Consider the following 25514-nt stretch of genomic DNA (forward strand, 5'->3'; position numbering starts at 1 on the left):
GATTGCTATAACTCTGAGTCACTTCACCTGGTTGAAATTTGTAAGCCTTTTTTCTTTTTGATATGAGAGCTGTTCTAAAATAAGTGAATGCATGGGTAAATAAATGTTTTGCTAGGCAGAATCTAAAAGAATAAGAAACACAAGTCATATGAGAATGAATCATCAGCTGTTTATAGTGCTACCAATCTTGAACTCCCAGGCAAGAGAGGGTTGCCTTCTCTGTTTCATCTAAATCAGTGGTTCCCAATGTGGGGCACACGCCACACAAGGGGGCAATTTGATTTTTAATGGGGGCAATTTGAACCTTCTTTAAACCAAGTTAATGGCCTTTTAGGCTTCATCCGGGAGAGTAGAGTTCACTTTTTAAGTAAAGTAAGAATTATATATCACAGGGGAGGCACCAGGATTTTAGAGATGCTTAGGTGGGTCATGGCCAAAAACAGGTTGGGAACCACTGATCTAAATTGAAAAACTGCAAACTATAGAGCAATAAATAATCTTCACAATAGTTTCCTGCAATTATGTGACATGCATAGAATAAACCGGCAGTGGTTTTTTGTCTGCAACGTCTTAAAAGAATGAACAATTAGCACCAATCGAACACAATTTGAAAGAAAGCCAATTAGAGAATTTTTGGAAGAATTTTAGAGAAATTTTAGAGAAAAACGAATTAATTAGCAAGGAGAGATACAGAGACAGAGTTAATCGAAGGATTGACTGAGTCTATTTCTGGGGAGGAGCCTCGTGGGCGTGTCTTTAATACTTGTAGACCCAGTTGTATTGGATCCTGACGGAGTCATACCCATGCCTGGATGATGTCTCCACCTACTAGGAGAATGTCTGATTATTCTTACCCTAGATTCCAGTGCCATGCAGATATCTGAGAGCAGTAAACTCAAATTATTAGATGCTAACCATCATTTTGACTGGCTACTCCTTGGAGTTTCTGCAATGTTTCCATTTGAATTTTTTTTAAGAACATCCCAACTTTTCCTTGCTTTAGAAATGGTGATGATCTAAAGTTCTTTGTTGTCTCCCCTGTTTTTCAACATATATATGTTTTAGTCCAATGTATCAATATAAGAATGTCAAGAAGCTCTTTCATTTGATCTACTAATCCTAAAAGTTCTATACGTTGAAGATGTGTCTGGAATTGGTGATAGGAAAAGAAATTATTTTTAATTCAAATGAACAAGAAAATCTGTCATTCTTGCCCTATTTAATGACTACTTAATGCACTGCAAAGAACCATTTTTTTAAATGCTAGTTTGAGAACCACAACTAGTACGGAATGAGACTGCTGGATTGTTTATGGGAGCTAGGGGAATAGATAATATAGAATACCTTCTCCATACTACTTCCATTCCACCATAATCAAGATGGGAAAATTAGAATTTTTAAAATTCAGATGTGGTAGAAAGTGAAACCTAGATCTCTTAGATAATACACAAGTCCAAGATTCCTTAAGGCTCATATAGGGAATAATTTTCAAACACATATACCAGATGATGACAACAGAACATTCAATTTTAAAGCAACCAGTTTCTCTTTCTAGTTTATCATGTGAATCCTGTGACCTAACATTCTATTATTGTTCAGAGATGAGTAGTATCCATTAATTTCCTCCCTGTCCCCTGGCTATAATAGAAACAACAGTTGCTGCTTTCAGAAGATGATGAATATACAACTGGATCTGAAGTCACAGAGGATGAAATAGGTGATGAAGAAGAAGTGTCCAGGAAAGCAGGTATTTTTTTTTCTGGCAGTAATATTAAATACTGTGTTTCCCCGAAAATATGACATATCCTGATAATAAGGCCATGCCACACTTTTCTGGTGGGCAAAAATATAAGCCCTCCCCGCAAATAAGCCACCTGGACAACCCCCCACCTCCAGCCAGCCAGAGTGCCGCTCACCAACCTAGCGATATCTTGAAGGTGCCAAGCCGCGACAACTGGGGGGGTCAAAGGTGATCAAGTTGCTTGGTGCCTTCGGGATACTGCTAGATTGGTGAGCGGCGCAGTGCCCAGCTGAAGAGGGGGATTGCCGGGCGGCTGCTCTCTTGCGAGCGGGCTCCCAAAGAGCCGGGCACAGCACAGGGGTATTGCCAAGCCGCGTGAAGGCCTGTTCGCCGCCGCCCAGCTCTCATGGCTTGGCACCTTTGAAATGCCAGTGAATGGCGCTCTGCATGGCTGGAGAAGGGGGTTGCATGAGCAGCTGTTCTGCTCCCACTTGTGCGCCTCCCAGCCTCATGATGCCTTGGCCCAGTTCTCCCTGCAGAACCAGGGCACCTCCGCTGCTACCACCGCCATCCCAGCATGGCTTTTTTGGCAGCTTCCAAATTGAGTCTTCCGGCAGTGTCCGCTCTGGGTGTATGCTCTATGGTTGTGGGCTGGCTGTCGGCAGAGCGTACAACCATAGAGTGTACGCCCAGAGCGGCCACTGCCAGACGACTCGGTTTGGAAGCTGCCGAAAAAGCCATGCTGGGATGGTAGTAGCAGCGGCAGCGGAGGTGCCCTGGCTCTGTAGAGAGAGGTGGGCCAGGGCATCCTGAGGCTGGGAGGCGTATGAGCGACCCCGCTCTCCAGCCGTGCAGAGCACCATTCATTGGCATTTGGAAGGCACCAAGCCGCAGGAGCCGGGCGGCGGCGAACAGGCACTTATGCAGCTTGGCCATACCCCTAGGTCAGTTAATGGCACTGTGCCCGGCTGTAAAGGGGGTTTGCCGCATGGCTGCTCGTAAGCATGGACGCTTCATGGCTGTAGTGTTACGCTGCTGCAACAGTGCAACACAGCCATTCACCCATGAGGCTGTGCCCGGCTCTTTGGGAGCCCGCTTGCAAGAGAGCAGCTGGCCGGCAACCCCAAAACAATAAACCCTCCCCTCATAATAAGGCCCAAGCCATATTTTGTGCGTAAAAAGAAAATAAGACCCTGTCTTATTTTGGGGGAAACACGGTATGATAACAATTAGGGATGTAAGAAAGTGAAAAATATTTTCACAAATCAGTATACCACCTAGAACTTTAATATGTATTCATTATTGCATGCATGCATCCATTCATTCATTTGTCATGTTTATATGGCCACCCATCTCAAACAAATGAATTGGCAGCATACAACAAAGCATAAAGCAAAACAGAGACAGGAGCTGACATTGCAAATGGTATGATGTGCGAACTTGGAGCTCCAGATCGCAGTCGATTTTTTTTTGCCATTGGACGGTCCTTTTGGACCTAAACTGTCCTGAAGAGACGGTGACAGAGAAGAGTACGTCTTGTTGATCTCAGGGACATCGCAAATTCCCTGATTGATCCAAGAGAATCTCTTCTTGCCAACGACAGAAGCGCAGCCAAAAGCTGCTGAAGTTGGGACAGCTCTGCCATAGGAGGAAAGCGGAAAGAGAAAGTGTTTCCATCTGGTGAGGAAATTTTATTGTTATAAAAGAAACTGCCCCCCCTCCAAAAAAAATTAAAGCTAAATTAAACTTGCAAAGAAAAGAAAATAAGCAGCAAAATTAAGCTATATTTGACAGTGTGTTATCCTTTTTTCTATGGATGGAAGTTTTGCAAATATTTCCTACTTTTAAAGTGAAAGTATTGGTTTTTCTTCTATTTCTTTTTTTTACCTATGGATTAAATTTTTTCTTTATTTTTATAATATTGGATGGGTTTTTTTCTTTGTTTTGCTCCATTTAAGCATTTTGTTTCTTTTAAGCCTGGAATATAAAGAAGATATAAAAGGAATATAAAGAGGGTAGTAACATCAGAGGGAAAAGAAGTTACACTGCCACTTGGAGGTTGGAGGTTGAGTCCTGGAAATATTGCTTTCTCTTTTTTCTCTTCGATCATTTTGACTTTGCACTTCAAAGGCTTCAGCTTGTTTACAGAAGAGATAAGGAGAAGAGCATGGATTGTTTATGCAGGTGCTCTTTGGATGCTTCTTTGGCAGCTGGAGAGAAGTGAAAACAAAATTTTGTATTGAAACTAGAGTGGCAGTGTTTACTAGTTGGAAGAATGGCAAAAAGAAAACATAACATTACAACAGATTATGTTTGAAATTCAAAAATTATTAGAAACAACAGAGAGATATTGGAAAATATAGATTGTAATGCAATAAAATTTGATGGAAAAAAATGAAGATATCCAGCAAATGGAAAAAGTGGAGGTTAGAGTCCTAAAAACCCAAGAGAAAAATGAACAAAGAGGCAAGATAATTGTGGATACTGACAGTGAACTGAGTGTGGTTGGAGATGGAAAGAGTTGAAAGGGAAGATAGATGGAAAGGAGCTCTACCCCAGATTTCAAGGTATAGAAGAAGAGAAAAGAAAAGAATTAATGGATTCACGGAGAGAAACTTTGACAAAAGCACGACTGATAATCAAAGATAAGCTGATTAAAGAAGCTGATGGAGGGTCTCGAGATTTTATAAGATATGTAAAAAGCAATAAGTTGCAAAGAGAAGTCCACACAAATTTGATTAAGGAAATAACCAGAAGACTAATTCCACAAATGGCAAAAGACATAAGACTCCACTATTACTAGAAAGACACAGGTTGAGATATAAAAACTAATAACAAAATATTAGTCAAATTTAGTTGAAATTAGAGCATTATGTTAAAAATGAAGTGATAATGGATAGTTAGATAAATAATTGATAATAATAACAATGTACATATATATATTGGTTTGATAAGAGGAAATTTGGTATAAATTCTAAATGGTGATCATTTAGTTAAACTAACACCAAAAAGAAAAAAAATGAAATGATGACAGATATTGTTAAATAAATGATTGATAATGATAATAATGTGATATTTGTATTGACATGATAAAAGGGAAATTGGATATAAATTGTAAACAATGATTAAGAAAAGAGGTCTAGAAACTTTATTAGTAAACATGATTAATTTTTATTTAGAAAGTGTTATAAAGATGTAATGTTGTTGAATGATATTGAAAATAGATAACGGAATGCCATCATGTGGTTTTGCTTTAAATTTTGGAATATTTTATATAAAGGGACGTATAAACAATTATAGTCATATGAAGATTGAGGTATAATGATAGTAATATATATATATATATTTGATTTAAAATATATAACTTGATATGAATTGTAGGTGATGACTGTGGAAGGGATGCACGAAAGCTCTTTGTAACCACTTGACACACTTTTTACAATTTGTAATGGAAGATATTTTTCTGCTGTTGTGTTTTGTCTGTTACTTTTTTCAAAAATAAAAAATTCTCTATATAAAAAAAGCATAAAACAAAACAATCAATGAAGTATTAATATTATTATTTAAAACTTTTAAAAAGCCCCAATTAAAAAAAAAGGCAAAGAGCAGGTGTTAATTACATTGGAGCCATCTCAATATCGGATCTTATATGTTGATCTTATATGTTGATGATATATGTTATACTATTTCATGTTACTGTTTTGTGTTCTTATTTCTTGCATTACAGAATCACTTTTTCCCTCTCTCCTTTCCCTCTTTCCCTCCCTCCCTCATATCACTCCGGCATGCTGTATTTAAAGAAAGAAACTTACAGTTTCAACTATTTAAACATATGTTTAAATTCATTCGTTGTTTATTTGAATATGACAAAGGAAGCGAGCCTAATATGGTATATGCTAATCATTGGTGTACACTATTTTTAATTAACAGGAAGAAAAGAGAGGCCAAAAAAAACCATCAGAAATCCAAAAAAGCAAGTATCTTCACCTAATATTCAAAAGAAGGAAAAAACATTGGAGAAGGTAAATCTGAAATGTATAAAATATTATTAAAATGATTTTAAAAAAGATAAAAAATAACTTGTTATTCACTGAAAGTAGCAACAACTTTTGATTTTATTTTCAGCCCAACCCTGAAAAATTAGTTTAAAATAGGCCTTTCTGTTTGATGGATTTAGAATAAGACTTAGGTCTCAATAATTAAATCAGAAGAACTAGTCCTAATGAGGTTAGCTATACCTTCTTTCCATGATTAGTTTTGTTAATAGATATAAAATCTGACTTCATAGCTACCATTACTGGGGGTTTTGGTTGTTCCTCTGATCTTAAAATCAAGTATCTCCAGGGGAAATCCTCCATGGTTAGTAGTTTTCATAGTTTAAGTAAAGAAAATTTGATCAAAGATTTTTCTTAATATCTTTTTTAGTGTATTCCTTTTTTCTTTTATTTGACAGTCTAACTCTCGAGACACATCTCCTTTTATGTAAGTATTGGCTAAAATTTAGAGGAAAGCCATTAAGACAAACTCTAGTATTTTATTATTTATATAGCTGCCCATTTGAACAAATGACTCTGGGTGGTTACAAACATCCAGTGGTGGGTTGCAGGCGGTACGCCCTGGTACGGGCATACCAGAGCCTGCCCGGAGCACCGGATACCGTTCCGGTATGGTGCTTCGGAGGGCTCACCCACCCGCCTGAGCTCCTTACCAGTCTTTGAAGTCTTCGGCTCTTCCACGCACAGGCATGGCACGTACAGTCCCTGCACGACGCTCCACTGAGCAGCTGGAGCATTGCGGAGGCTCGCAGAGGCACTAAGACGCATGTGCGTGTGTGCATGACCGCTGCACGCATCCATGAGGACGACGCCAGGTCCGTTCCAACCGTACCAGTTGGAACGGGATCCAAAAACCACCACTGCAAACATCATAAATATTTCTGATTGCCAAGTGCCCAAATCATAGTCACATGACTGTGAGGTCATTAGTAATATCCACAACTTTAAGGAACCAGTCAAAACTCTCTATTTCCAATACTACTGACAGTGTAGCCGGGTCTGAAGCCTATGGAAGGATCCTAATTATCTGCTTCCTCTGGAGCTGCAAGCCCACTTCACAACCTGCCCTAAAATTATCTAGTTCCTTTGAGTTCTGCAATGGCAGATAATTGTCCCTTTTGAAACAGATCAATAGTGCCCTGAATTATTCTAGGAAGAATGTGACTGATTGCCTGCTTTTATGTCTTTTGTAATGGCTATCTACTCTTTCATTAGAATGAGTATGCAGCAGAGTAAGTGGGATCCTTCCAGATCACTAAGATTCAATCAAGATGCTCAAAGAGAAGAAGGTAAGGTGTACGTGCTTAGCTTCTGTGATTTTAATAGATAAAATAATGCTAGTGTAGTGCCAGACCTGCATAAAATGTGTAAATGTCCAAGATTCTGTGAGGTAGGAATTAAATCTTTCTGCTGTCCATGAAACATCTTAATATCAGTGAATACTCCTGGAAAATGTGCATAATCTTTTTTATTATTATTTCTATTTCTTTTATATTGTGTTTTTATTTCCCATAAGCTGCCTTGAGTCGCCTGTGAGCGAGTAGGCAATATAAAATTTCCAAATATACAAAATAAAATAAATAAATATTCTCCGAGTCTTGAGGATTGGCCTCAGAAACTCTCCAAACCATTTTTAATGTGACAGATAGAAAAATTATTTTAAAATTATCTAACTTTAATTTGTGTAATCTTAATTTATTTCAGTTCACAACAAACACACTTTAATGTAAAGCTTGAGGTATAGTCTTTGTCCTTCCTTTCAATATTTAAAAGATGTTTGAAAATCCACTTTATAAAGAAAGTTCTCCTTCTTGCCCATCAGTATGTATGCTTAATTTGTTTAAAAGAATAGCTAAAGCAAAACTTGATGGAAGCATATTTGGCATGGTTAATCTTAGTTATTAACTCTTTCTTCTTGGGAGAAATTTGTAACTGCAGGTCTAAATTATTCTGGTCCCTCATCCTAATTCTTTATATCCTTTATGAGAGAAACAAAGGATCAAATTCTTAATCTACAAAAAGATGGGAGGAACAGTCCTCCTTACTCTAATGGTGAGTGCAGTAGGATTTTTTTTTACAATACCTAACTACTTTAATGAAAACCTCTCTGTCGCTTATAGTAAAGATTTTTCACTGGCTAGACTTCATGGTCTGCCATCCAGCACAAGATTGCCCAAGTAATTTGGCCATTGAGACCCATTTTACTCAGATATTAAGACAAAATTATGAATTAATAATACCTTTCCTAGCCCCTTTCTTAGGTTATTCAGAAAAGGTGAGGTCTTTCTTTTTAATAGTGGATCGATCTCTAGAAACATAAGAGATTTACCAATTTTTGTGACTATAATTGCTGAAAAAGGGCTGTGGCTTTAATATTAATGTTTATTAATTCATTTAAATCTTTCTAGATATGGCTTGTTATTCACTTAATTATTTGGCATTTACTACATTCCATTTTAATTTTCCTGTCTTTGTTGGGTTTGAACTTTGACCAGATATAAAGTAATTGATACTCTGAAGAGTGAAAAGGTTGTTGGAACTGGCTCTTCTATTTCTTTTCTGTGGTGTGTTTTATTTTCAGATCAGCGGCGAATGATTGAGATAACAGGACATCTAATAAAAATTAGGTTGGGGGATCTTGATCGTCTAAAATCAAAAGAAAACAAAGAAGTGAGCTTTATTGCTGTTCTAATTTAATATCATTGACGTATTTTGGCTACGCATTTGATTTTTTCCCCTTTAAATTACTATGTGTTGCCTTTCTATAATCGAGTAAACTCTCCATCAAATGCTGGTTATAGTAATGATTCCTAAAAATAAATATTGTATCTTCTTATCTCCTCCCTTGGTTTTCCTAGCTGTGAGCTGCCCGATGCTTTTGGTCTAGTGCTTTTCTTGTCTCCCTCTCTGATTGGTGACACGGTCACATTGCCATATTGGATGTCTTTCCATCACATTAAAACAAATCACCATTTCCTACCCACAACTAAGTTGTCCTTTGCTCCTCCTTTGAGTACCTCTCTGGATTTTATTTTATTTTAGTTTCTATGGAGGTTTTCAATCATCCAGGTCATGGTTGTCCCAAAGGTGCTTTGAATTGAGAAGCTTCTTGGATGAGAAGTGAAACATTTTTCAAGGAAAAAAAACAACCAGAAAGTCCAGTTGCCTTTTGGCAACACTTTCACGGCTGTTTGGATAAAATGGATTCATCTAACAATCACCAGTTTGCTTAACAACCAACGCTTTCCCTTAACAACTTCCCCTAAAAAGGTGGTAAATATCAAACAATTATGTGGCGAACCATGTAACCATTTTGAAGCTCAATTACGACCCTAAGTTGAGGATTACCTGTACTGATTTCTTCTCATTATTTAGTAAATCTGGGTATTAATACAGTATAATTATAGTTCAGTTTTTAACTTCTCTCTCCTTGGGACCAAAAAAAAAACCCAAACCTTTTAGCAAAGGCTATCCATCTGCCATTATATATTATAAGAAATAAAGCACTAATCTGTAAATCATGTGATTATTTGACTTCTGTCCTTTCAGTCTGCAGCCGGAATTTATGCAAGACTTGAAGCTCAAATCAGGGCAGCGGCACAAGTCAATATTCGTCAGAACATCCCTGAAAAAATGATAAGGTAAATATTAAGTACATAGGAGAAAGAGAGTAAAGAGGAATATTATAGTTGGTATATAAAGATTTATAGAAGAGCTAGATTTTTATATGCAGTATATCTACATTGTATGTAAGCCTCCCAGAGCTGTCCTGTATTACCATGTGTGACCAATATGCTCAATAAATAATTAAATGACATGCTCTAAAATTTCGGAGCTGATACAATTTTCATTCTCCTTAGAAACTAGTTTACAGCTTCAGTAATTAGATTCAGTGTGATAATTTTACTTTATACTTACCTTTTTTTTTTGCATTGATTCACCCTGTATCTAATTACTAATTGGGTGGTGTGTGTGTGAAATCAGTAAGTCTCATAACATATTCCATTGAAGAATGAGAGATCAGATTTGACGGTTTCTAGTTTGGTACTGCAATCTTCAGTATAGCTAAAGCAGCAAATTACCTCTGGTAATTAATGAACTGGTAATTGATGGGTCGCGGTGGCTAAGATGCTGACCTTGTCGATCAGAAAATTGACAGTTCGCCGGTTTGAATCCCTAGTGCCATGTAACAGAGTGAGCTCCCATTACTTGTCCCAGCTTCTGCCAACCTAGCAATTTGAAAGCATGTAAAAATGCAAATAGAAAAATTGGGACCACTTTGATGGGAAGGTAATAGCGTTTCGTGCGCTTTTGGCATTTAGTCATGCCAGCCACATGACCACGGAGACGTCTTCAAACAGCACTGGCTCTTTGGCTTAGAAACAGAGATGAGCAATGCCCCCTAGAGTCGGGAACAACTAGCATATATGTATAAGGGGAACCTTTATCTTTTTCCTTAATTGATGAATTGTTATTGTTAACTTCTGTTTTAATTTTTCCAATGTATTTCTATCAATATAGGACAAAAACTCGGTTTGGTCAAAGCCGCCCAACTTAAAAACAAAATCCAGAGGTTCTCTGCGCTGAAGCCAAAGCACTTTCCTGCCTTCTGCAACTGCTTTCAGGATTCCAGATTCCGGGCATGCTTCTTCTGAAAGGTTTCAGTGACTGACCTTCCTGTCCGCCATGTTAATTATTGTGTTTTAATGAATTAATACCCATGTTTCATCTGTAGTAAGTTGTAAATACACCATTTTCTCTTAAGCAATGGTGCATTTATAAGCCTGCAAAACAAAATGTAAAGCCCTTATTTGACTGAGGGTAGAAAAAGTGGTGCTATTGAAATTAAGAATTTCATATTTTGCTATCAATTTTTAGTAATGGTCAAACCTAGCCTTTTTATATACTTTGTGCTTTATCTGGCAACAATATTAACTTGTAATGATTTAGTTGTATAAAAGTAAGGTGGTAATGCCTTTGCATCCTGTTTAAAATCTTGATCTAATTCCTGTTCTGCCCTTAAGTTTTCCTCTCTACAGTATTCTCTCCCAGTGAGACAGTGTGCATGTTAAAAGGTATTTCCTTTCCAAATTTCCTTTTTTTAATGCTTCAATTAAAAAATACAGTGAAAAAACTCCACACTATTTTATGAGTTACAGACAATCCCACAGTCTATTTCTTTACTTAAGTGCCAAATATGACAAATGATAAGGGTAAAGTCTATGCTTGTAACTATGAGGCTTTTCATAACTGACTTATGCATACATCTCTTTGCAAAGTTAATCTTCGTTTCTTAGCAGAAATGGATGCTATGAAATGCTGTAAAGATAGACTAAATCATGAAGGAGACTGAAGAGCTAACATATGCAGTCCTAGCTCAGCATTTCTCTTCTGCAATCATCCACTGCAAACAATATTGTGCAGAAGCATTTGCAGCAGGGGTGTCAAACTCAAGGTCTGCAGGCTGGATTCAGCCCACAGGGTGGTTAAATCTGGCCTGGAAATATCAAAGGATCAGCTTGCAATACCTCTGCCAGGCAAAAACGGGCCTCATGGAGGGCCATGTGCGAGCCCCTCACACCCCATTTTGGCCAGCAGGGTGCTGCAGGAGGCGTCCTTCCCATCTCCCCACCAGCCAACCCATGGAGAGCTACAATGCTGAGTTGTTCCTTGAAGAAATCTAGTTTTACACCCCTGATCTGCAGGATTCCTTGTAAGAGCTTTAAGAGAAAAAAGACCTCATCCAGGTCATCAATCAAAATTTTGTAGCTACTTCGCCCATCTACAGATATATCCTCACTTACCGCCTCATTTGGCAACTGTTTGAAGTTAGAATTGGGTAAAAAAAAAAGCTTTGCAACCAATCCTCACATTGAAGACCTTTGTATCATCCCACTGTAATGTAATTCGGGTTCTTCACAACCGGTGCATATTTACAAATGCCACATCAAGTGGTCACATGATTACCATTTGCTTGCTTCCCAATTGGCTTGCAACGAGCAGGGTTAATGGATAATGTGGAAGCAAAATCACAAGTCACATCCACATGATACTTTGCTTAATGACCATAGTGGAAGTGATGTCATAAGTCCATCATGGTCCCGTGATTTTCCACTTAGGGGCTGTGGCAATTAGCAACAGAAATACCAGTTCTAATTGTGGTTGCTAAAGTTTACATATACTTGAATAATTCAAGCAATGATATGAAAAGAAGGAAATAGAATTTTTTTAGATTAAACTTTTTTAAAGGATTTAGTTTAAAAATATTTTAATTTCTTTTGAGACCATAAGAATTTACTTTTTTCTTTCTAAAACCAAGACAGAAAGTGCATTTCAGTATGTTGCTTGCAGCTATGTTGTCTATCAGATGAGGAGAGTAGTTTTCTATTATAAAGTATATGAAAACAATTGTGAAAAACCCAGGCATTTGGATAGTATTACGTAAAACTAGAAAGAAAAAACCCAGCAGAGAACATAATTATAGACAACTACAACATTTTTGATTTGTGCATTGAGACAAATATTCCACATTTGGTCTTCATACTTGGGCATTATATTAAATGCTGAAAGTAATAGAGGATAAACCTGAAACGTGTAGAGAATGGTGCTATTCTAAACTGGATGGGTGGTAGCCACATTATTTGTTGGAAGTTTTCCAAAAAGTTCCATGAAAATTAGTATTCAGAAGCTTCCTTTAGTAGGGCTATATAATATCAAAGAGATAACAGACAATGAAGATCCTATTTCTAAACGTATACAAAATGAATTCTTAAACTTTAATGCACTTCAGCAAAAGTGAATCCAAAGTAAATGTTGATAATTTCTAAAACTTAACCCCATACAGTAATAGTGTTTTTATGCTGTATTGTATGTAAAAAAACCATCACAATATTTGTGTTTTTACTTAGATGTTTTTCATAGCAAAATTCCAAGTATCAAGAGGCACTTACACAAATATTCATTGTCAAATTCACTTGAATTCTTGTTGCACTGAAATAAATTATGTGTTAATACAAATGATGTGTCCTAAAGATCTATACAATCATCATGGGAGTTGATACAGACCTAGTTAGGGAAATATTGACCTTGCTGAGGTATTTCAGATGAAGCCTTTAATTATTTTATGTGAAATTTCTAAGAGGTGTGTATAAGTGTGTCTATCACATACTTAGAACTATATAGAAACGGGATAGAGATGGTGCTGCAAATGTGCTGGATCTTAGTTCAGGAACCTCATAATATACTAATCTAATTGATGATTTTTTTAAAAAGTCTGGGTGATAAGAAACTCTCTTCCTCACACTCTGGCATCCTAGCAGTATCTCAAGAATATATGACAACTAGATGGAGGTTGTTAAAGCAAACTACACCTCTGGTATTGAAACTGCTAAAAGTCAAGATCACAGCCTAATGTTTTCTGCTTCTGAATCACTACAGTAAAAGAGAAGTGTGTGTTTAAATTTGAAAAGCATTTTGGTTTATCTTCAACTTTGAATAGAAGAAAAATTAATTATATGCTTAAGAACTTTTAAGAATTTGAAATAAACAGAAAAAAGCTAAATAAGATTTTGATATAAAAATTTTGTAAATGGATTAGGGTCCAGGTTCCAGAGTATTGACTTATTGTAAGATTTTGAATTCACTATTAAAAAATGAATGGCTTCTTATGTTAAATAGACTAATTTTGTTTTTCCTGGCCACTGTAAATCATAACAAAAATTAATCACATTGTGATTTTAGAAATTGGACACTTTTAGAAATTGGACACATGCCTGACAGACACTTTAGAAAGCAATAAAGATTCCAACCAGAAGGACAAAAAACACAAGCCTGTTCTTGATGTTGGTTAGTACTGGAAATTACAGAAATAAAACAAAACAGTATAACACACGCAGCCCTCCCACCTTCATTTTCAGCTATGACAGCCTCCTGCAACCCTCTGCCAGCAAAAACAGAGCTCCATTTTCTCTGGCAGAGCGCTCAGGCCACCACAAGTGCTCCCAACATGAGTGACATTGAGCTGGTTACTCCCATCCTGCCCCCCCCCCCAGGTCAAATACAACCCTGGTGCAACCCTCAATGAAATCGAGTTTGACAGCCCTGGCATAAACAGACTTTCATGCAGAGTCTCCCTCCTCAAAGTCTTTCCAGACAATAGAAGTCTTCATGATAGGTTTATTCTGGTGTCTGAAAGAAAGAGGTCATAGTGAAATGTGTAGCTATGGCTCAGTGGCAGCAGTGAAAGGTTGAGGTCAAGAAATTTCTTCTAAGCATGAACTTGGCAAAAAAAAGACTGGACAAGAATCCAGGCTGACTGCAACTCAAAAGTAGGTATGTTTGCGCTGGTTCACCTCCTTCCTCTGAGGCTCGTCCCAATCAGTGTTACAGTAATATGGAGTGAGCGGTCTTGCTCACAACCCCCCTTTTGTATTGTGCATAGTAGGGATTTAAAACGCTCGGTTTTAAATAATCCGGCAAAGGCAGGGGCATCTGGGGTGACCACCTCATCGTCAGACAGATCTGAATCCCGCAGATTATCTTGTTCACCACTAACTGAGGCCTGAGAAGTAAAAGCAGAGGGATCAGGTTGTTCAGTGGCTGCAGAAAATTTATGCTTGTGGCTATGTGATGGAGCAGGTTGGGGGTGCTGTTGTAGGCCAGCACCTGTTGTAGGCCAGCACCTGTTTGATGGTTTCAGCAATGATGGTTGCCATATCTGCAGGAGAGGCTTGGCTTGGGGAATCCATGAACCATGCACCATAGGGAGGGAAGCCTGCTCAAAAGTGTGTTCCCTATTGAGAAGGACATTAAAGAAATTGCCTTGGTTGTCAGGTTCTATAGAAGAAGAGGACTCAGAAGAAGACAATCCCGCATCTAAATCTGCCAGTGAAGGGCAAGGGCCCATGGGAGGCAAGACAGGTGGATCTGGGGAGACAACTTGGAGACCTTCGGGAAGAGGGAGAGGGCCTGGGCAGTTAGAACTTGTTGTTTTTGGGCCCTCTGAAATTCTTTCTCAAGAGCCTTCTGCCTTCGCTCTTCTGCCCTGGTAGTGGCTTTAGAGACCTTGGGATTTACCCAGTGGTGGGTTTCAAAAATTGTTCGAACCTACTCTGTGAATGTGGCCTCCTTTGTGGGAATGGCTTGCCACCCATGAGACCGGATGGGAGTGGCTTGCCGCCCATGTGACCGGATATGAAGATGCCGACGACACTTGTCAGAACCACCTTAAATTACCTCACAGACAGCACTGGCATGCATAAGAATATGATGTAAACTTGTTTTTTAAAAGGCACCTTTGGTTTGCGTTAAAACAACTTCAACACACGCAATGTTCTGATTGCACCACAAAGGCAGTAGTCATCCTTACCTTTCACAGAGCCACTGAGTTTTATAAATATGAGCATGATAGTGTAGAATAATCATATCCAAGGACCCTTTCTCTTATCCCCCGTCATGAAATTCTGGGTTTTTTTTTTTTTTTTTTTTTTTTTTTTTTTAAGAAAGAAGCATTTTTCATTATTAGGCCCCATTGTCTTTAAAGAAGCCAACAGCTGCCATGAGTCAAATGAAAAACAGAGTGGAAAAATGGGGCCTAACAAGAGGAATGAAAATAATGAGACAAAAGTAGAGAAAGGGCTTTTCTAAAATAGTAAATTTCTAAATAGAAAATGATTGCACCTGACATTCTATCTCTTCTTAGTTGGTAGTAATACCACCCAGGAACATGTACAAACTGAAAAAGAAGGAACGTAGGGGATAAAAAGAGAGAGAAATGTAGTTGCTTCTTGGAGAAGATGGGTAAACTTGGTAAGCCCCCTTTGTGGGCAGCCACTCCTAGCCGCTTGTGCCCGGTGCTGTGGCTGAAGTGAACCCGCAAAGCCCCCGCCGCCACCGGAATATCTGCTGCCGCCTCCTCCTCCTCCAACAGCACTGCCGGATTTGCCGCCCGACGCTGCGGCTGAGGTGAAGCTGCCAAAGCTCCTGCCGGCACCTCCGCCTGTGGCAGCGACGCCTCCCTTTCCACTCAGAGCACCTGAGCTGGGGCCCCCCGCGTTACCCCTGCCGTCGCCTCCTCCTCCTCTGCCATGCTTTTGAGAAGCCATGAGGCCTTTTTTCCCTGCTCCCGCCCTCTCCGCCGCCTCCCTACTGGCTCCTGCAGCCTCATGGCTCCTCAAAAGCATGGCTGAGGAGGAGGGGGAAAGGATAATGTGGGCCCAACTCAGGTGCTCTGAGCGAAGGGGGAGGCATTGCTGCCACGGACAGGGGTGCCGGTGGGGGCTTTGGGGCTTCACCTCAGCCGCAGCGTCGGGTGGCAAATCCAGCAGTGCTGTTGGAGGAGGAGGAGGTGACAGCTGGAACACTCTGTCCATGAAGACGCTCCCCCCCCAATACTACATCAATCGCTCCCCCCCCCCCAATACATAGCTATGAATAGAAACAGTCTCACAGGGGATGATAAAATTAGAATTTATTGTACAGAGTTGTTTCTGTTTCATGACAAGACATGTCTCTATAGGTAGGAATTTCTAAGTGATATTAAGTCATGTAATACTTTGACAGGATATTTAAAAATAGATTTACTTCTTTTTTCATGTAAAGTCTAATACCACTTGAGATACATTTACAGTGTACACATCTGTATTTTCTTAGCTAAACCAATGTAACAATGCTATGGTAGTTCTGAAATACAATTATCAATTGTGTAACTCTTTTCATTATCTGGTTTGATAATACATAGCTGACTAGTTAACTTCAGAGGTGCGTTTTTGTTCTTTTTGGCACTTCTTTTGGATTTATTGGGTTTCTATTTTTCAGCCTTACACACTTACACACACAGACTCACACACCTCCATGTTTATTTTTTTCTAATGAACACATTTTAATTAGCAAAGTCTTACAACACTATGGTAGATCTAAATTTTAATTTGTGCTTTGATTTGAGAAATATGTATTATATATGCTTATATTCCTACACAATTTAATATAGTAGATGAAGCATTTAGTGCTCAGGCACTTGAACTGTAAACTTTACTGAAATTCCTTCAATTTCCTTCAGACAGCAAACTTAGCAGACTGTTTCTCTGGTCTTTGGGAGACAGAGGTGTGGGATTTGCAGATGTTATCACCCCATCACAGTGAGGGTTCCTTAGTGTACCAGTGGAGTTTGCCTTGCAGTATATACAGTCTGTATAAAATTTTAGTTTGGGGGGAGGTTGGGTGGTAATAGGCAGCTTTCTGGGAGGCACCAATTGGTTGCTATGAACATTCCTCTCCCAAAAAATCTTTTAAAAATCCCAGATTACTATGTAACTATATATTACAATTACCATGTACAGCAATCCTGAGCTACCTGTATTCCAAGAAATGTGTAACACATGAACTACCAAGTGTGTAATCAATCGATCAACTAACCAAGCATGCTATTATCACATGAATGGCATTTTACAAGCTTCAGATAACGTAGGACTACTTTTCTGGATTGGGGGGGGGGGCAGGTTAGCTGCAGCAACAAGACAAGATTTCAGAAGGTAGTATTTAGAGTAATTTTTTTGTTTAAAGTTGTATTAAACACTATTAACATTTATTTACTACTGAGTATTAACAAAAATTCTCCATTTATCAGCATTATGTTGAGATATCATGATTTCACAATTATGATAAAAAGGAGCTCAGAAATACACTTCTATGTGATTTGCAGATTGCCTGCTTATTCTACAGTGAACTTAGAAAGTGCTGGACTTTTTTAGTTCTTATTCTAGCTTTGATCTATGACAAAGCTAACAAATGATCAGACTGTAGATCTAGGAGATAACTTAAAAAGCAAATGGAAAAGTTGAAACAAAACTGCTAAAATTTATCAGAAAAACATGGTTCGTCTCAGGCATGGCTAGTGGCTGTCTTGCCAGTCATACATGCCCCAATAATAGCTTCATCCATTGTTCTTGTTGGCAGTAGCTGGGGGGGCGGGGGGCAGGGAAGGGGCCTGATTTTTGGTTGTTGCTGTATTCACTTGGCCATTGTAGCTGAAAATGTAGCTTTATAACAAAATACAGAGCTTGGAAAGATAAAGAACACATCATCGAATCTCCAATGAAATTGGTAGAGAAAGGGCAGGCCTAGTAATGTTGACCACATAATCCTTGCTTTTCCATGTATGGGTAGGGAATGTCTAAATACTTGAAGGATTCAAGGATTATTTGATTTTATCATTTCAAACACTTCTGAATATTAATAGTATGCTACCAGTCATGAATTATAATAAATATTTTCTGATATTCAAAATGTCTATTTTATAAAGTATAATTATAAACCAATTTAGTTTAAGCTTTTTAAAATAAAGACTACAAAGTATTTTTTCATTGATGTTCTTATTCAATTTTATTTGACAGAATTTTTTAATAATTCAGAGCATTAAACAAATCTTATTAAAAATGCACATTAACCTCTCATGCACTCTATTTACCGTTTTATCCACTCCTCTGGTAAGAAAAAAGATAACTATTTTCTCTTGATTTATAAATATCCAAATATTTTTTTAAGTATTCAAGAACTCTTTAAAACACTTTTGGTATATTATGCTGCTAAAGCACCCCCTCTAATTTCACTCCTTCTGGTCTCCTTTACATCTTCACTGAAGATTTTCTTGGCTTCAAATCTGGATACCTTTTAAAATAATAGAATTATGCTTACTTTTAGGTATGCACATATTAACCACTAGTATAGTGAACTGAACTGACATACATTATATAGCCCCCTTCAGAATCTATCTGCATTTGCTCAATATAGGGGTGAAAACCCTATTTTAAAATATACTGCTACTACTTTTAGTATTATCATAATCTGATATTTAATTTTCATTTTGAAGTCATGTAGTTGTATGACATATAATGCAATTCCTGTAAAATGTGTACTTGTAATCCTTTATTAATTTCCCATTTTTCTTCTGAATGCATGATACATCCTCTGACATTCACTCAGATGTATTCATTGCTTTATTAAAAAATAGTTACAGACAAAAAAAGTATCCAAAATGTAAAATATATCACCACATGTGAGACTCAGAGGAGTACTGGCTTCACTAGGGACTTCACAGGGATATATAGGTAAGTATAGAGTATTCTAAATAGCCCTGTCCATTCTTCAACAGTCCATGGATGTCAGGGAAGAGAGCAGCTGGGAAGTATCCACGCACCTCTCTAAGCTCCTATTTCTGGCAAGGAAATAATGGGCTACAGAGGCAACATATATAAAAACAAATGAAAAGTCATCACAATCAGTTTAATGAAGTGCACAGAATAGCAATTGGTCATGTCAATAAAAATAAAACAATTAATTTTACATCAAATGTGCTTTATTTTCATCACAAGTATTCTGTTAAATAAAGCACTAATTATATATATATATATATATATATATATATATATATATATATATATATATATATATATATATATATATATATTCATATATTCATTTGTGTGTGTGTGTGTATTTGTATGTGTGTATACTGTCAGGCCACAGCTAAAGAGGATTCTTTATAGAATCAATTTTTTGTGGTTGTTTAGTATACAAGTAAACTTAATTTTGATAATAAGAACCACAGCAATTGGAGGCAAGCTGCCTCTTTTGTAAGGTACAAAACTGGCACAGAGGACACCATATTTATTATACACCGTAAAAATGCAGTTAATTTTCAATTACGTCATACAGGGCAAAGAGTCCCTGCTCTCCCAGACAGGCATATTAAATGAAAGCCACCACAGTGAACTTTGAATTACATAAACATATTCATTATTTGATTGCCCTTTAAGAAAACATACGGTAGATGCAAAATATGTTTTTTTAATTTGAAGTTCTGCCTGACCAATTAAGCATATAAATTTCATCTTGCCATTCAAGCAGAAAGCACTGGACAAACTGAAGCACAAAACAGAAATAAGCAGAACTTATACAAACAGCATTTTTAAAAGGGAGAAAAAAAAGACTTTAAAAGCATGCATGCTCCTCTACTGTCAAGAAGCAGCTGGGTTTCCTTTGCCAGATATCCTCGTAACCACATGAATTGTTGATTCAATGGTCCTGCAAAGGATGTCTAAAATGTCTTGATGTTGCTGCTGCATGTGACTCAACAGTCCTCTTGAATGGCTGCAACTAAGTGATAAGCCAGACTCAGGGTCCTGGGAAGCTTGATTTTCAGAGTTCTTCAAATCTGTGAGGTCAGAAAGAACAGCAGAAATAGATGTGGAGGGGAATTCTGTATCATCCTCAATAATGTGAGACTCCTTGGAGCTTGACGGCTCTTTCAGATCTTTACATTCTTCAAATCTCCCACTGCCCAGCTGCTCCTCCCCATGGTGTGAATGAGTAGCTAGCATCATATCTTCAGAAAATGAAGAGGGAACCTCCATACGGTACTCCTTAATAGAATTATTTTCAGGGGAAGGCAGGTCCTGTTCAGTGCCTGGGTCAATGATGGAGGAGTCTCTTGTCTCATTATCTGAGGTGCTGGTTGGAGTCAAAGCTTCCCTAGGTTCGTTTTTCAAATCGCTGATGCAACTGTCTACCGTATGCTCCTCATCACTGCTAACCCGTCTTCTTTTTACTGGAGTAGCTCCCTCATCATCTATACAGTTGAAATAAATATTGATGAAATAATACAGATATCAATTGTCGTAATGAATTATTTTTACTGGAAGAACAAAAATATTACATTCTTTTTATATATTTATCTTTCCTCCTCTCTTCCCAAAGGTGCTTTGAAATGTTTGAGAGCTTCTAACAGCTTGATATAACAAAAAAATCTGAGTTATTTCAACCCAAATTTTGTTTAACAATCATTTGTCAATAAGATATCCATTTAATTAACTAATCAGTGCTAGTTATTTTATATACATCCAAGCTTTAAGAGCATTATCACTATCTTGTTACTCAACGTACATGATAAACTGAGTTCCTGTCAACAAGCAGAGAAATATTTAGTTTTCAAGCTGTTGCAAGACTGCTGATTTTACTTTGGCAGTTTAATAAGGGGGTATCCCAGAATATTTCCAGCTGAATAGTTCTCAGAACAATCAGTAGATACTTTCAGATAGGATTCAGCAAGGAAAAAAAATTACTTGTGAACTGACTGCCACCAATCACTTGGAAAGTGAGATGGATGGGCTATACATTTGATTAATAGATAAACAAAACAAACCTTTAGTTTTTCGTTCTTTGGCTTCTTGTTCCTGCAAAGAGCTTTTCTGTTGTTGACAAGTTTTGCATTTGTTTAATAGCTCTTGCAAAGTAGGTATTAGGGCAGGATTCAACTGTTTGGGGGTGTGCACAGAAAGCAGTAAAGTGAGAGCTCGAAGGTCCTATAAAAGAAAATTCAAGTCAATGCGGTTAATGAAATTCCATTTAATAAATTAATTTTCCCTGTGTGTATGTAGAGATTATATAAATAGTAACCAAAGAAATTGCATATATCTTTATTCACACAGAAGAAAATTCTGACTCCTTTTTACATGTCAGGTTAAAATTTTGGATATTCTTTTATCTTGAATCCTGTATTTATAGCTTAAATCAAGAGAGAAGCAAGTGGAAAGTATTAACAATGGTGGTCACAGATATAAATCTAACAATGTTTAGGTAGTTTTATTGTATTATGCTCAGATGGGAGAAAGAGATGGCAGCATCTTTTACTATTAATAATTGATCTATTATAATTATTATAATAGATAAAACATATCACGATATAATGGAATATCATTTTACTATTATATTGAACAATAATATATAATCTCAATAATTATCTGTTCATTCATAGATAGTATTTTTTTGGGGAAAATATGTATTTGTGTTAAATAAAAAAGGATTATAATGAGATTAAAAAAACAAAACACATAGTAACATGGATATATTCTATTAAAAGAAGAAAATGGATATGTATGTATGTATGTATATGATGTTTTATTGATACATTTTTAACTGTTAACAAAAAATTAGCATTAGAACTAAGTTTCCATTTTATTCTCTCCATTCTTTTCAAAATGCCTAGTTTCAAAGCTTTTATTTTGGCTAACTTCCTTCTACTAAACATGTCACCTTTTATCATTTTCTAATGTAACCCTCACCTTCTAAAACAGTACGTCACCCAGAGATAAGGACTGCATCCATCTGCCAGTCAGTGCCGACTGGCAACTACACGGAGGAGAGCCTTTTCAGTAGTAGCTCCGACCCTTTGGAACGATCTCCCTGTGGAGATTCGTACCCTCACCATCGTCCAGACCTTCCGCACAGCCCTTAAGACCTGGCTAGCCCGTCAGGCCTGGGGATAAAGCTAATTTGTCCCCACCCGAATGATGAATGAATGTTGCTTACTATTTTACTTCTATGTATTGTTTGTGTCTATTGTCTGTACCCTCCCTTCCTTATTTTATGTAAGCCGCCCTGAGTCCCCTCAGGGAAAAGGGCGGCCTATAAATACTAATAAAATCCTAAATCCTAAATCCTACAGTTCCAGAAAGCTTTGCATATCTGGCCTGGGATTGGTGTTTATTATTTAAGCCTGTTTTGATGTAGTTGTTTATGGGATCATTTTAATCTAGGCTGCCTGATTTTTTTGTTTTTGGATGCTTTTTTGTTATTTTTATATGCCAAATATAATTCAAACATCTGGCTGACTATGCAATAAATAATAATCATCATAATTCAGGATGCAAGCTGTTCTTGGAACGCACAGGCACCAACTTTTAGGTAGGTGAGAACTACTGTAGCAATTAACTTTTGAGCACCCCTTATATTTGGAAATTGAAAGTTAAAAATTTATATTATATATATATATATATATATATATATATATATATATATATATATATATATATATATACACACACACACACACACACACATATGTATGTATGTATATATATACGTATATGTATGTGTGTGTGTGTGTGTGTGTATATATATATATATATATATATATATATATATATATATATAAATAAAAAATACTTTGTTTGTGTGTGTGCCTGTGACTGTAGGATTGTCATTTTGAACATTTTCATCTGAGGAATAGAAAGAAAAATGCTTTACATAAATCAATACAATATTTGAAGAGAAAATAAAATTTATTTACCCCATTTAAAGTGGAACTTGCTTTAAAAATTTCAACTCGCTGATTGGCAAATTCTGATTCCAGATTCTGATACTGGTTGATCAAATTTGTAATCAGATTATTGATTATTCCAGCACAATTTGCTTCCGAAAATACTTGTCCTTGTACCTGTAAAATAAGGAATTCTGAAACTTAATTTGCCATTCGGTGAAATGATCTCATCATAGCACTATTTCCTACTGTAAACTGAATTACGCATGTGGAATTTGAAAGAACAAGAGTAAATATCTGTGGAAAACCAATTTAAATTGAAACTGTAACCTAGGCATAACTATTTTTCATACCTTGAGAAGGAAATGAGTTAAGAAAGTGTAAACAATGTTGTTGTTAAGAAATGTCCTCTCATCCATTAGGATGCATTTAATATATTCTGCAAACACAGGATCTTCACACAGGAGCTTGATGCAATTCTTTGACATGGAAGACTGAAAAGAGAGAGATCAGAGCTTCAGAACTAGTATTCCACATAATCATTGTGGATGTGTGATTTCAGTTCGTTACACAGAGATGTTACGCATAAGCATTCATTGGAACTGCACTCAGAATTTTCTAAGAGCACCAGTCTGTAACAATTCCTCAGTGTCTTTCAGCCTGTCCTTTATTAATAAAAATAATAAATTGATTAAAATAAATTTCTGCTCACAATAAACTATTACATTTGGAGTTATTAGAACCTCAGCAACTTTTAGAAAAAAGTCTAAGTCTGCAGCAAGAGAAAGCCTGTATGAGAATGCCATGAATTGAAGGTAGGACTTTCTACATTCATCATGCCATTAAATGATGATCAAACACACACCTTAACTTTTCAAATAAAAACATCCTTTTCAGAGATAAAATTAATTTTACCTGACTTTGACAAAGTTCAGTCCAAAGTTTGGGAAACAAAGCTAGATGAAGAGGTAAGCCTTCATATGCAACAAGAACACCTATATTTTAAAAATAAAAATGCAATTAAGTTCTTAAGATTATAAAGATATAGATATGCCAGAAATACAGTTGTTTAACTCTTAACAGTTAGGGAGAAAACTAGGTATCATGAGCAATACAAACTGTGACGGGAGTTGCAAGTTAAATAACTAAATAATTGATTTTAAAAGGCACAAACTACAGTTTAACTGCAAAATAAAACAATTCTAGTCACTACCCAAATGACCTTGTTCCAATTTCTAATCAAAAATCATGTTAAGTTTAATAGAAGTAATTTAAATATAAAAATCCTGTGTATATTTATTCCAATTCATTGTTTATCATGTTTATTCTTAGGTATATATGTAAATAATTACTCTGTCTTTCTAGTTTATTCTACAGTTAAGGTAGCAATGTAATACAATTTAAATAAAATTCTACATCTTTGAATTTACACATAGGCTTCTACTAAAAAGATAGCTATTAATTCATTTAATCCCAACTTGCTATTTTAGCAAATCAGTTGGAAAACTGAATAAAGCAATTCTTCATGTAATTTTTATAAAAGAGAAAATATTCATTAATATAATCTACTTACCTTCAATGAAATTTAAAAATTAAATGCTTATTAATTCTGATGTTGCAATTTACAAGGCTTGCTAAGCACTGGCCTATACTCTAAGGAACAGGCCTTGTCAATTAATGCAGGGGCCCCTAATCTATGGGCTATGGCCCACTAGTGGGCTGTGAGAGGTTTGCAACCAGGCCACAGAAACGGCTGAAGTGCACATCCTCACATGTTCCATTTAAGTGAGCAGCAGATTCATGTGCACGGCGCTTGCACAAATGGAGCTGCGCATGTGCGCGTGCCAAATGTTTACACAGAACTATCCCCTTCCCCACTGGTCCACAAAGTCGAAAACGTTTGAGGAACTCTGAACTAATGTGCTTGTTAAATAAGCTTTTAGACATGCTACAAATTCTTACTTACTCATTTTCACTAAGGTTTCTGTGAATTTCTCACAGTTGATGGCAACTCGGCATAAAAGATGGATAAACTGGTGGTATGAAAAAAAGTAATCTAGTAGCATTCGGTCATAAACTTCATCTTTACCCTGAAGATTTAAGGAAAGTTCTGTTTACAAAATAAAAACATGAAAAGTATAATATCTAAATGTGAAAAATGAACTATTTTCAAAGAATTATGATAAATTCTTACTAAAAAACTACAGAACATGGTTCAGAAATTATTTGTTACAGAACTTGGGAATTTTAGGGATAATTAAAACTTACATAAATGTGTTGGAAACCTAAGATGTTAAAAAGGATGCAAAATTTTCTTTTTTGCCACTTTCCCACTCCCACTTACAGACTGAACATATCTAGGATCCGAAGTATTTGTAAGGATTTTTTGGGATCAAAGATGTGAATGACAAGTAGAGGCATTTTTCTTTTTTCTCTCTTATGAAAACCACTATAATAAAAATGCCATTGGAATACATGTGTGATAAATTAGAACAATGGATATAATTAATTAAACCAAATACATTCAGCAGTGCAGTTCTCTTCCCAACAACCACATGACAATTATTCTTAAGACTCATCAATCAAGGCATACCCTTGATTAATCAAATGTTACATAAAGGAAACA

General features: G+C 36.8%; 2 protein-coding genes across 2 annotated transcripts in view; one reads left to right on the forward strand and one right to left on the reverse strand.

Annotated features, from left to right (window-relative positions):
• KIAA1841 (KIAA1841 ortholog) overlaps positions 1-13222 on the forward strand; it is a 42054-nt gene extending 28832 nt beyond the window's left edge. The window contains exons 15-21 of the mRNA XM_032214897.1: positions 1648-1747; positions 5672-5763; positions 6195-6223; positions 7012-7085; positions 8378-8466; positions 9346-9437; positions 10318-13222. Of these exons, the coding sequence (XP_032070788.1) occupies positions 1648-1747; positions 5672-5763; positions 6195-6223; positions 7012-7085; positions 8378-8466; positions 9346-9437; positions 10318-10354 (513 nt within the window). The 3' untranslated portion in view covers positions 10355-13222. The remainder of the gene's footprint in view (positions 1-1647; positions 1748-5671; positions 5764-6194; positions 6224-7011; positions 7086-8377; positions 8467-9345; positions 9438-10317) is intronic.
• Positions 13223-18147: 4925 nt separating this feature from the next.
• USP34 (ubiquitin specific peptidase 34) overlaps positions 18148-25514 on the reverse strand; it is a 148354-nt gene continuing 140987 nt past the window's right edge. The window contains exons 75-80 of the mRNA XM_032216880.1: positions 24855-24978; positions 23804-23883; positions 23242-23382; positions 22919-23065; positions 20993-21152; positions 18148-20419 (exon numbers count right to left, since the gene is read on the reverse strand). Coding sequence (XP_032072771.1) covers positions 19809-20419; positions 20993-21152; positions 22919-23065; positions 23242-23382; positions 23804-23883; positions 24855-24978 — 1263 coding nt within the window. The 3' untranslated portion in view covers positions 18148-19808. The remainder of the gene's footprint in view (positions 20420-20992; positions 21153-22918; positions 23066-23241; positions 23383-23803; positions 23884-24854; positions 24979-25514) is intronic.

This window comes from Thamnophis elegans, chromosome 4, assembly GCF_009769535.1.
Source record: "Thamnophis elegans isolate rThaEle1 chromosome 4, rThaEle1.pri, whole genome shotgun sequence".
Classification (NCBI taxonomy): domain Eukaryota; kingdom Metazoa; phylum Chordata; class Lepidosauria; order Squamata; family Colubridae; genus Thamnophis; species Thamnophis elegans.